The sequence below is a fragment of the Mobula birostris genome, chromosome 6 (assembly GCF_030028105.1).
Source record: "Mobula birostris isolate sMobBir1 chromosome 6, sMobBir1.hap1, whole genome shotgun sequence".
In the NCBI taxonomy this organism is placed as follows: Eukaryota; Metazoa; Chordata; class Chondrichthyes; order Myliobatiformes; family Myliobatidae; genus Mobula; species Mobula birostris.
In genome coordinates, this window is record NC_092375.1 from 159414122 (window position 1) to 159427567 (window position 13446).

The following is a 13446-nucleotide window of genomic DNA, read 5'->3' on the forward strand; positions in this document are numbered from 1 at the left end:
TTTTACTCTTTCATTTTGTGTTAATTTATTGCATGAACTAATGGCAATTAATAATCTCATTAATTTTTATTCACCCCCACTTGTTTCTAATAATATTTCCTAAGCAGTGAAGCAGTCCCCTGACTGTATGAGGTGTCAGAAGCCCATTTGTGGACAGGACTTCAGTACTTGCTACTTGTTCTATTGCTCTCCTGCTTTAGGAGTTATGCAACTGCTAAAACTCATTGGCATGGTAACGATCATGAACATGGAATTCAAACAGTACAATCTAACCCAGAATCAAATTCCAAGAAAAGGGGTCCAATCATGACTTTGTTCACCCCAGGAGCACTTCATCACTATGTACGTGGACAGCTCAGTAGCTCACCATTATAAAATATTCCGAACTGCCTTTCTCATATCTACGATGGCTGTACTTAGTCTTTCCCACTTTAAACTCCATCTACTGTTGTCATTGCCAAAGAAGACCGATGGTAATCATCAAAGTATTTAGTAGTGACCTCAAAGGTCAGACAGGGAGTGTTCTGCTTTTCAGGCAATTGATTTATGTTAAGCACATTCATCTATTTTAAAATGAGCAGTTTCAGATCCGTATTAGGTCACCTCCTGTGCAGCCAGGAAGTAGTAAGTATAAGAGCAGTAGCTGGCAGTAGGCCAGAGTTCTATGTTAGGAGTGAAAGTTTCTATTTAAAGCTATCTTTGTTTTCTCCACTCCTAGCAGAAGTATTGTTTTTTCAATCCTCATTCACTATGTTATGCCACTGAGTCTGCAATATGGAGCAACTAAGGAGCTCAGAGCCTATACCCTGACTCTCATATCATTTTTGAATATGGAGCTTGGCTGACTGTCTAGTTGATGTTACAACACCTTAAAGAGAGCAGTACCCTTCAAAGTTCAAATTCAGTTTACTGTCATTTAACTGTACACATGCATACTGCCAAATGAAGTATTGTTCATCCGGACCAAGGTGCACAACACAGTACATACAACTCACAATATTACCACAAATGAATTAACAAATGAAATAGTGCATATACAAAACCAGTTAAAAGCTGGTGCTTCATACGTGATAAGACCTGTGTGGGGCAGGGAGTTCAGTGGTCTTATGGCCTGGGGAAGAGGCTGTTTTTCATCTCAACAGTTCTTGTCTTAATGCTACAGTACCTCGTGCCTGATGGTAGAGGGTCAAAGAGATTGTGAACTCTGTTACTTACTGTACTGCATACGTTAGAATCACCTTGAAACTTTCTTCATCCTGGCAATCAATACAAGGTTGATGCATTCCCAGGGAACACCAACAGTTGGGGGGGGGGGTGTTCAGGGCGGACTGAAGGGTAGTGGAGGGGCAGGGGAAGAAGAGGAATTAGAATTGCCTCCAGCTGGGACAGCAGGATGCATCCGAAGCCAGGCAGTATTGTCATCGCATTGTACAAATTATTTGCTCTCCAATGATTTGAGATATTGTAACATCATGAAGTACAAGCAATTCCAGTTCTAACCAGAGCAAGCCTTTGATACACCAATTGTCGCAAAGATTAAAACCTACCTTTTAATTTGCAGGTTAAAGGCAACGACTGCTTCAGCTTCCTGTAACTTGTGTACACTGAATCGCAGGCCAGCTAAGAGCTGTAGAAAAAAAAATTACAAAAATAAATTCTCGATTCTTCAGCTTTTCAATGTAACACACCAGGCTCCTGACTCTACTGCCCAACTCCTGGTAAGTGGACTGAAAAATTTCCTGGAAACATGCTAAGTCAAATCTCTATCTCTCCCTTTGTAACAAACGTGCATTGCTTAAAGTGCATCTGTGCAATACAAGGAAAGCATTCTAAAGCAACACAATCACAGCCCAAACGAATCCACTAGCATTTTTCACTACAAGTCCCGTTCAACTTGACGTCCAGAGAGGCTGACTGCAGCTACGTCGTGGCCGGATTCTGGTGATCCAGTCTGAGGAGCGTCACCGCAGAAAGGCTCCAGTTCTTCTGCTCCAGAAGCAGGAGTGGCGGAGTGATGCAGCTGCCTCACAGCAGAGATTCTGGTTCAATCCTGACCTTGGTGGGCTGTTTCTGTGGAGCATGTACATTCTCTCTGTGACCATCCGAGTCAAAGGTGTGAGCTTGGTGGGTGAACTGGTCACTGTAAATTACTCCTAGTGTGAAGGGGTACAGAAATCTGAGCAGAGTCAATGGGAATGTGGGGAAGAGTTTAAAAAAATGGGAGAGTTGGACTCCATAATTTTGTCTTACATCTGGAATTGTAAGAATCACAGGATTTCGAAAATCCTTTTGCAAAAGCCCAAGTCTGAAGTAGGGTTGGGATTACCTGTATTCAGACATTATCATTGGGCTGTCAATGTTAGAGCTCTAATGTTTTGGCAACAGGGGGCTCCGGATAACTTAGTTCTTGGGGCCCCCTTGTGGCTATGTATGGAGTCTAACTCTGTTGTCAATTCCTCCTTGCCAGCTACGCTGTTCTCCAAGTTAGAAAAGCCTGGGATTTCAAAAAGTTTAAGTTCTGTTTGGAAAAATTCCATCAGAGTTCTAAATCAGAATTTACCAGAGACCTCTGTATAAACACCAATCTGTTTCAATCACTCCTTTCTACCCTCATGGTCAGATAAAACCTACCATGGTTGGAGGGAGAAGGGTCTAGTTTCTATCGAAGACGTGTACATAGAGGGACGGCTTGCAACATTTAGTCTCCTGAAAGAGAAATTTGAGCTGCCTCATTCGCACTTTTTTCATTACTTACAAATTAGACACTACATTCAATCTAAGATTTATAATTTTGAAATCCTTCCAGGGAAGCATATATTTTTTGATATCTTAAAGAACCCTCCTGACTCCAAGCATCTCATTTCTAAGTTTGTACGTTTGTTCGATGGTTGTACTATAGTCTCTACTGTGAAGATCAGGGAGGCCTGGAGAGAAGAATTGGGCATTGAACTATCTGAAGCTGCCTGGGACAAGAGTTTGTCTATGATATAGGCTTGCTCTGTTAACAGCAGACACCAGATGATCCAGTTTAAAGTTGTCCACCGTCTCCACTACTCTAAACTCAGGTTGCACAGGATTTACCCTTCAGTCTCGCCAATGTGTGATAGACATCAAGGGATGGAGGGCATGCTGTCACACACCTTTTCGTTTTGCCCATCACCGACTGGATTTTGGTCCACAATATTTGACTACTACTCAAAGGCCTATAAAAGATCCCTCCCCTTGGAAGCTGGTCTCGCCATCTTTGTCTGTTCACAATCCACTCTATGCTTCCCTACAGCCATACAACAGTCTCTGATGCTGGGGATGACTGTTGCCAAAAGACTTATCTTGAGGGAATGGAAATCACCTTCTCCCCCTTCTTTTCGGAGATGGATGGCTAACATAACCTCAGTCATACAGATGGAGAGACTTAGGTTCTTGAGAACCAATTCAATTATAAAATATTTGGCTATCTGGGATCCATTTCTTGCCTACCTAGACGAGGCCAGGGGCAGATGAGTAATTTCCCCCCAGCTGATTTCTCACGGCCCTCTCTTGAGACTTAATGTTTAGCACTTTTGAGCACTTTGTACAATAGACATCCCTCTAACGTTATGTTCCTTTTTTTTTCTTATTTTATTTTTATACATGTCTGAGCTTACATGTTCTTGTTGATTTCATTTTTTTTTTGAAAATTTTGAAAATGAAGTATTTTTAAAAAATGGGATTAATGCAAGATCAGTGCAAAATGGGTGGCTGATGACAGACACAGACTTGATGGCCTGAAAGGCTTCTTTCTGTATATTTCCAAGTAATAATTTCTTCAAACACCAAGATTAGTCTCCTTACATTTGTTCCTGCTTTCATGGGGTTTCCAAGATCACAAACTACCATCCGGGTTTCATTTTCTATCTTGTAAGCACAGGACAGTCTGGCAAGACTCTGAAAAACAAAGCAGATAAAGCACGTGTACCAGGAACATGTAGCACAAGCTGTATAACCACCAGTGTGAATAGCACACAAAGACGGAGACAAGTTTCTGCTACAACAATCATAATTATATATAGTAATTTATCAGACAAGTTGTTCCCACATGGACATCAGCATAGTCCACAAACTCAATTTAATGTGAAAGAAAATATTTCCCAGAGATGTGTTCTTTTAATTCTTTCAAATAATAGTGAAGATAATCTGTTTTCTTTGCACATCCATCAGACACATGCAAACTTTCTGCATCTGTGAAGCTGTACTTAAACTGGTGGTTCACCTTCCAATTAAAGGCAAACTTTACCAACCCAAGACAGCTATTAATTAATCATTAAATGGTGGTCAAATGTAATTCTTATTTTACATTCAATACATGGAATCATTTTTTTTTCCAGATTTCCAGTGACGTTCCTTTTTTTTTGTTGTTTAAATTGCAGATCCGCTAGGCTTGCAATTACTTTTAGACTATACTTAATGACGGGGATGTAGCCAAGTAGTTTATTTATTCTGATTTAGCATTTGATACCATTCTCTTATTCTTAAACTTCATGGTCACGCTTCCGAAATCACCTTCTAGGGTTGATTCCATTTGGTTAGTGGATACGACTGAAACAGCTCAAGTTGCATTTATGCTGCTAAATTTCAATTTTATCGTTTTAAAAAAGATGAATCAAATGGAACTTGAGTAACATACTGAAAGTGTGTTATATTTTGTTTGTATTTTTAATCCGTGACATTCCTTTGAACATAAGACTAGTAACTCCAAGTGTAATGCTAAAATGGCATTTTAATCATTCTCTTCATTTTCTTTAACTATTCCTTAATTCAATTTCAGATATCCTAAATGATAAATGATTACCTTGAAATTAATAGTTCTTTGTATCATTAAATTTGTTTCCAACATTTTCCAGCTCTGATGACAGACTATCAGCATGAAATGTTAACTGTGTTTCCACTATATACTGAGTTTTAAGCAACATATCCACTTTAGTGTTACGATTTTTAAAAAATAAAATGCTGTTCCAAAAATCTGCATAGCTAAACTATTGCTCCTGTGCATCACTCTACTTAGAGACCTAAAAATGTAACATGTTAAAAACCATCAGCATCACCTTCATATTTTTAAAAACATTGTTGACTGTTCCCAATGTTGTGAGGCGTAATCACTCTTTTACATTTTATCGAAATACATGGAATAACAAGCTTAAAACTTTATTATATTTATTTAGGTAGAACAGCACAATGGACTGTTAGTTAACAAAGCGTACAACTTTAAAGTACAAAGTTCATAATGTCTACCTTATTGTTGCGAACAACCCCAACATAGTCCGCCTGAGGTGGTAGTTCAATGTGTAGCTCAGCTTCATAGGCTCCTTCACCTTCATTTTGTGCATTTACAGTCAGAGTTAAGGGATTATCATCCCCAATATACAGCTGCTTTTGATCCCTGAAGATGAAATGGGTCATGACTAAGTAATTTTAAATTGACAGCTTCAAGTAAATCACATTCATAGCAAGTTAAAACTGTCAGAAATACTCAGCAGGTCGGCCTGTATCCGTGGAGACTTAACATTTCAGAAGTTAATATTTAACATTGGAAAAACTGGAGATAAACACCTTTTAAGATTAAAGGGATAAGGGATAGAGATAAGGAAAAGTTCTGTCATGGTATTTCCACGCAAGAACAATTGAATCGCACAAGGGATGATAGTGCAAGATAAAAAGGGTGTCAATCAGAATACTTGGCTTAGAATTTGCTGACCACAGCTGCCTACCAGACACACAAAATATTCAAACCTGTCTTTAGTCAATCTAACAATGTGATTTTCATACAGTGCAAGGCCTTACACAGACATATTGCATAGAGTCAAACATAGCTTAAGTTCTGATTGATGCATGACATCACAGAAATCATCTGAAAACACCATGGTGGTTGGCAAAATCACTACTGTCATTTTGTTGGCTATCAAAGATGTTAAGGCTTTAACATACAAAGGGCTGCTTTGAGGTTACTGAATGGAATGTGCTTTGTGAACCATATGGGGAAGACATTAACAGACTTACTGATCGCATCACTGGCTACATCAGCTTCTGTGTGGACACTAATACCATCAAGGACTGTTCGCTGCTTCCCTAACAGCAAACCATGGGTCACCAGTGATCTAAAGGCTCTTCTCAACCACAAAAAGAGAGCCTTTCGATCAGGAGACAGAGAGGAATGTGCAGAGGGAGCTAAAGGAGAAGATCAAGGTGGCTCAAGAGGAATACAGGAGAGAGCTGGAGAACAAGCTTGGGCAGAGTAGCACACAGGTGGTGTGGGGAGGCATGAAGAACATCACTGGCTTCAATTAGCCCAGCTACAGAGCCTCGGAATACAGCCATGAATGGGCTAGTGAGTTAAACCAATTCTTCAATAGGTTTGACAACTGCCCTCCTATTCATCCTGCCCCCCCCAAAGAACATCTATCCAGATGCAGAGGCACCCAATACTCCCTCAGCTCCAATGCCTCCACTCCCCCCCTCCAATTCAACATGTGGATGAAATACATAGGCTACCACTGTCTACATCCCTTCCTTGCCCTGCACCTACCAGCTACACCTCCACATACCAACTGCTATCATCACAATCTTCACCTCCACTACTGAACAGGTGAGAAGGGCTCTGGGGAAACTCACACAGAGCAAAACATTGGATGGTGTGGAACCTCAAGGTCCTAAAGGAGTGTGTTGAGCAGTTGTGTGAAGTTCTTTAACACATTTTCAATCTGTGTCTCAGCCTGGAAAGGGTCCCGACTGTGTGCAAATCATGTGTGGTCCCAGTACCCAGATGGGCCAACTGAAAGTCTTGAATGACCCCCGTCCAGTGGCCCTGACTTCATACATCATGAAGATCCTAGAGAGGCTAGCCCTGGCTCACCTCCAGCCAAGGTCAGAGCAGCCCTCAATCCCCTGCGGTTTGGCTATCAAGAGCACATTGGAGTCGATGATGCTGTCATCTAGCAACTGAGCAGAGCCTACTCCTATCAGGATAAGCAGGGCAGCTCTATGAGGATCATGTTTTTTGATTTCTCAAGTGCCTTTATACCATACGCCATTCATTGCTGGGGGAAAGCTCCGTTCAATACAAATTGGCACTTCTATTGTATCCTGGATAATAGACAACTAACTGGCTGATCGCAGCATGTGTGGCTTCAGAGTTGTGTGTCAGACATGGCGATAAGCCACACTGGAGCCCCACAGGGGACTGTATTGGCTCCTTTCCTATTTACCCTGTATACCTCAGACTTTAGATACAACACAGTCATGTCATTTGCAGAAATTCTTTGATGACTCAGCAATAGCTGGGTGTATAAAGGGAGGACGGGAGGATGAACACAGGACCCTGGTGGAGGACTTTGTCAAATGGTGCAAGCTGAATCATCTGCAGCTCAACATCAGTAAGACAAAGGAGATGGTGATGGACTTTAGGAAGACTAAGCCTGCACTGCTCCCTGTTATTATTGATGGTGAGGACATGGATGTGATGAGGACCTACAAACACCTGGGGGTGTACCTGGATGACAGACTTGAGTGGAGCACCAACACAGAGGCTGTGTACATGAAAGCCCAGAGTCGCCTCTGCTTCCTGAGGAGATTGAGGTCCTTCGGAGTATGCAAGCCTTTCCTTCACATGCTCAACCAGTCTGTTGTCGCCAGTACAATCTTCCATGCGGAGTGTGCTGGGGCAATGGCATCAACACAAATGATGCTAACAGGCTCAATAAACTGATTAGAAAGGCTGGCTCTCTTATTGGAGCCAAAAATGGACACACTGGATGATATTGTAGAACAAAAGGACTCTATGGAAAATTCTGGACAATGTTTCTGACCCTTTGGATGCCACCTTGGCTGAACAGAGGAGCACTTTTAGTAATAGACTAGGACAAGTATGCTACTGCAAAGAGCACTATATGAGATCATTCTTACCCTCACTATTAGGCTCTATAATGAGTCAACCTATTGCTAGAGAAGTGATGACCCCCTCCTATTAGACTGCTTATGGCTACTTATTTTTTTATTCTTTCTACTCATCTAATATTTAGATCCATGCACTTGCAATGCTACTGTGACACTACAATTTCCTTTGGAATCAATAAAGTATTTACCCATCTAAATGTCATGGATGCATTCCAACACCAATTTTAAAAACAATGAAGCAATTACAACTTGGAAGAAAAAAAATATTAAAAGTCACAAAGAATTATTACAAGCGGGGAAATAAAAATGACTCCATCCTTGACAGCAACACACATAAAAATTGCTAGTGAATGCAGCAGGCCAGGCAGCATCTATAGGAAGAGGTACAGTCAACGTTTCGGGCCGAGACCCTTCGTCAGGACTAACTGAAAGAAGAGATAGTAAGAGATTTGAAAGTGGGAGGGGGAGGGGGAGATCCGAAATGATAGGAGAAGACAGGAGGTGGAGGGACCTGGAAAGTTGATTTGGCAAAAGGAATATGAGAGGATCATGGGAGAGGAGGCCTAGGGAGAAAGAAAGGGGAGGGGGGAAGTCCAGAGGATGGGCAAGGAGTATAGTGAGGGACAGAGGGAGAAAAAGGAGAGAGAGAAAAAATAATAATAATAATAATAATAATAATAATAAATGAATAAATAAGGGATGGGGTACCAAGGGAAGGTGGGGCATTAACGGAAGTTAGAGAAATCAATGTTCACGCCATCAGGTTGGAGGCTACCCAGACGGAATACAAGGTGTTGTTCCTCCAACCTGAGTGTGTCCATCCCTGACAAGTGCTTTCAAGAACTTGTCTGCTCCATTCAAATGAAAAGGCTTGCTTTTGCTGTGTCAGGTTCAACAAGAATTCTGATTTTCTCTGCTTCCCACCTAGCCTGCATTTGGGTGTTAGATATTGACACCTGAAGTCACTGTCACAGTCTGGACACCACATTTGCAAGGGAGACCCAAACTTGCTGACGTTGTCAGGACCCGACATGGGCAGATTGACACTGAAATATTGACATTTCACAAAAGATCAGTCTAGTATGCTGCTGATGTAATTTGGGGAAGAAAAATCGTGTGACCTGGAAAGTTGACTGTTTTTTCTCCACATACAGTGCCTAACCTGCTAAGTATTTCCACAACTTCTGTCTTATTTCAGATTTCCAAAATCCATATGATGCCATTGTGCAAGCCATTTATAATAAACACAAGAAAATCTGCAGATGCTGGAAATCCAAGGCAAATCACACAAAATCCTGGAAGAACTCAGAAGGTCAGGCAACATCTGTGGAAGTGAATAAACAGCTGATGATTCAGGCTGAGACCCTTCATCAGGACTCTGGATTTTTGTTAAATTGAACCTATCAGTTTTATAAATAGCAATCAGGAAATCAAGGCAACTGCTGGACCGTCTATTTGAACATACCCTTGTACAGAGAGCTTAAGATCAGGCTTGCAGATGTCGTCTTCTCCACAATCCAGTAAAATGTGTGCCTGCAGGAGAAGAGAGGTAAAACTAAATCACTGATCAAAACGATGATAAATATATGAAGCAAGTCCATTCAGCCCCCAGAATACAACTTAATTCTAGAGCAAGTATTATTAGAAATGAAAAGTCAACTTCTCTGCTAAACCCAGAAGAAAAGAGTTTGCGAAAATGCTTATGTAGCACTTCATAAAGCAGAGACTCTGCACTGTAGCTGTCACTTTGACAGGCAGAACGCCAGGATGAAATGTCAGAAAAATTGTGTTCAGGCTCTAGTATGATCGGTTTTGAACTCAGCACTCAAAAATCATACCGAAAACCTGTTTAGGTACAGGCTGAACCATCAGTTCTGAGGACCATTAAATACCTTGCACAAGAAATCTGCTGAAATGGGAGCAAACCAGTAAAGTGAAAAGGCATTCATCTCAGACGACAAGTAGCTCCCGATCGCAGTTTCCGATTCAAATGATTGATTGGGGTGGCAATGAAGCATAAATAATGAGTTGTACACTTCCACTCCCAACTAGAAAGAAAAAATGTTAAGGCAGCCAATAGGGCTGCTCTTCCCCCATCTCCCAAAATGAGGCTGCTTGCAATGAAGGATGGGTGGAACAGGTTCCTTACCTGCTTTAGTGGCCAGGGAATGGTCCATGGCCTAAGTATTTGGAGGGCTTGGAGAAAAGGGACAGAGAGAAATAAATTGAAGGGATAGAAGTATATGTGAGCAGTACTAGCATTTTAAAACCACGTAAAAATATCTGAGGTACAAACCATTAGCCAAGTGCACCTCAGTTCAAAATATGAGAAAAGTGAAGATTACTAACCTGTTTGGAAATATTATCTGGAGTAAATTGATTGAGGATTGGTTGCAGCCCATTTATCTTTGTTGCAGTAGTTAAATCTAGGCTGTATTTCATATGGATAACAATTTTATTTAATTTGTCTCTGAACTCCGTCTCATCCTGTAAAGTAAGATAAACACCATTTTGTATGCTTTGTGTGCTTCATTCTTAAAACTCCTACAAGCTGATTAATGAGAAAAAGGCATGATACATTGCATAATCCACAGTAAGTTAACTCATTTCCAGATTTCAGAGACTAGGGATTATAATTTATGACCATCGCCATAAAAGGAACTAAAACGTTTTACTGCACAAATCCATTCAGGTGATCGATCATCAGCAAGACAAACTGTTAATACAATAGCAGGCAACACCAGTAGTAACATTAATGTTGGTTTGTTAACTTGATACCAGAAGTAAAACCCCAACTCAACAATAAAAGCAGTACCGCAAAGATTTATGCAACAAAGATTAAAGCACCTGTGGCCATGTTAGGATGCACTAACTGAAATGAATACATGCTCAAACCCATTACAACAAATATAACACCTATCCAAATGGTCTACATCAGAACTTGTTAATTTCTTTAAAGAACATTGGTGTTTGTACGTGTTTCCATCTTCAACTAAATAAAAACAGTTCAGCTAAAGAATAAAACAAATGTATGCTACACATATTGAAAGTGGTAATAAGTGAAGAAACAACAGATGGTTCTTATGCCACCTGCCTCAGAACAGCATTAGCATGGCGAGAGTGACGGCAATCTGTCGACCATCTTAGCCGAAGATGGTGTAGTATATACATACCTTGAGGGGACTAAGAAATGGAGAGCAAATGCTTTGCACCATAAACCAATCATACGTTTTTAAAAAGCTGCTTTCAAGAGGAAAAGAATCCAAATATTAGCTACGTACTCTCAGATAGGCTTGTAATTCTTCACAAACTTTTCTTCGGTTATTTTCCGCTTTCATTTTCTTCTCATAAGAAGAAAGCGAACTATGAAGAAACATAGCTCTCTTAATAGCACCCTTCTGCTTTAGTTTATCCAACTGTAATTCCACATTAAAATCTGAAAATATTCCAAGGAAGGAAAATAATAATCAGCAAATTAACAGAAAAAATTCTTTGAAAACTGGCAATGAAACATGCCTTTGCAACGTGACTATTGTCTCAATGGTGTAAATAAGTGGTGTTTATTAATAAAAGTGAAGTTTCTCCAGTGACTTCCTGCAGAAACACCATCACATCTACAGTCTTTACCAATACAAGCAGATGTCTTAGAGCACGTTAGAATGCAGAGGAAAGAGATGGTCCTAGACAGGAAGAAATGAAGTTACAACGGAGATATTTTAGAAACTAAGAGAGGGCATTATGTAAAAAATTAAACTCAATTTTGTCTGATGCAGTATTTTGAGATCCTTTACAGACTATTCTTCTCACAAAGAAAGCAAAAGATTATACACAAGAGAAAAGGTCAAAGATTAAATTCCAAACTGTTTCATTAGCAGGACACAAGCTGAAGTGAATGTAGAGGAGCAGAAAGGCACTTCAATGTCTCTGATCAAAGAGGCAAGGTGACCACTGCTCTTCGGCATATCAATTGAACTCTGCATGCAAGTCCACTGCTAATTAAGCAGCCAACACTTGCTGTTTGAGCTCACAGATGCAAAACAAATTGTTCAACTTCTAAAAGCACAGGACAATATTGGAACTTGCATGCAAGTTCTTCAGGTCTCTATCTACCTTAGAGGGGAACGGGGCAGTGGTGAGACAGCTACTGGCTGCAGCTTGACACGGCAGTAACATTACATACACGATGCACAGCGACAGCACGCAGATTACATCTGCGCCGCAGATGGTCCATCCAGCCCACCCACTGACTTGGCTCCGGCAGCCCCGTGATGTTTGCTTCAGTCCTGCCCACACTCATTGCTCTGGCTACTCTGAGGTTTCCTTTTCCCAGTCAAGTTTCCAGTTGCATGCACTTTAGTACTTGTGGTGTTAATTTACCCATTCTGATTGATTGAGGTGTGGAATTTTGTTTGGAATAGTTCATTCAGGAAGTTGTGCTGGTCATCTGAAACAGTAATATGCAGCACATGGCCAGTTAACAACTACCTCACAGGCTCCAAGTCTAATTGGACAATTAAAGTAAAAACTGTTTCTCATCAAGAGATACACTTAAGCATTTTTTAAAAAATTGTTTATTTATTTGTATACAGTGCCGAATATATCCATCTGGCCCTTCAAGCCACGCCATCCAGCAATCCCCTGATTCAACCTGAGGCTAATCATGGGGCAGTTTACAATGACCAATTAACCTATCAACTGGTACAGTTGTGGACTGTGGAAGGAAACCGGAGCACCCGGAGAAAACCCACATGGTCACAGGGAGAACATACAAACCCCTTACAGACAGAATTGAAGCTGGGTTGCTGGTACCATGAAGAACTGTGCTAACCACTATGCTAAACTGCCTGGGTCATTCACATGATAGTAAGAAATACCAGAATGGAGTGGACCAGTAGGACAATGGCATTTGGCTGTATCTGGTCATGTGCAGTTAAAATAAAACAGCTTTGAATGGCCATTGAAAACTGATTACTGTGCTCATCTAGTCCTCCTGGAAAATAGTAGGGCTCCATTGCATTCACCTGGGGCTATGGATAAAAATAACTGCAGTAGAACCTTTCTAGCATTAGATGGCACCATTATACGCAATGACAAATATCCAGGGCACAAAAACAAGAGAACTCCTTTGCAAGGGATGCTGGGAAGAGTTTGGCTGATCCTGGAGTAGGTTAATATAGGTCAGCACAACATCGTAGGCCAAAGAGCTATACTGTGCTGTACTGTTCTTTGTTCTAGGAATAATGTTACAGATGTACCAAGACGTGCTTCTAACAGTCACAAGAAAGACTGGTCTCATAAAAGCTTTAAATCCTTTAGTGCAAGATTTAACACTAGAACACCAAAGTACCAACCAAATAGCAAAATTAATGCTCACTGGCTACAATAATTTTTGCAAATATCAATGGATTATAAAGTTTCATGGTCATCTGTTCAGTATGTTTCAGAACATTAAAAAGAAATTTTGCACATCAACAAATCAGTGTTAAAACAAACAAAAATATTCAGATATCTTCCTTCATT

At 40.6% G+C, this 13446-nt stretch overlaps 1 protein-coding gene across 1 annotated transcript in view; it reads right to left on the minus strand.

The window, feature by feature from the left end:
• Positions 1-13446, minus strand: part of itgav (integrin, alpha V) — a 103023-nt gene that overhangs the window by 20397 nt on the left and 69180 nt on the right. Inside the window, exons 17-22 of the mRNA XM_072261724.1 lie at positions 11208-11362; positions 10276-10413; positions 9392-9459; positions 5269-5416; positions 3832-3924; positions 1548-1627 (exon numbers count right to left, since the gene is read on the minus strand). Coding sequence (XP_072117825.1) covers positions 1548-1627; positions 3832-3924; positions 5269-5416; positions 9392-9459; positions 10276-10413; positions 11208-11362 — 682 coding nt within the window. The remainder of the gene's footprint in view (positions 1-1547; positions 1628-3831; positions 3925-5268; positions 5417-9391; positions 9460-10275; positions 10414-11207; positions 11363-13446) is intronic.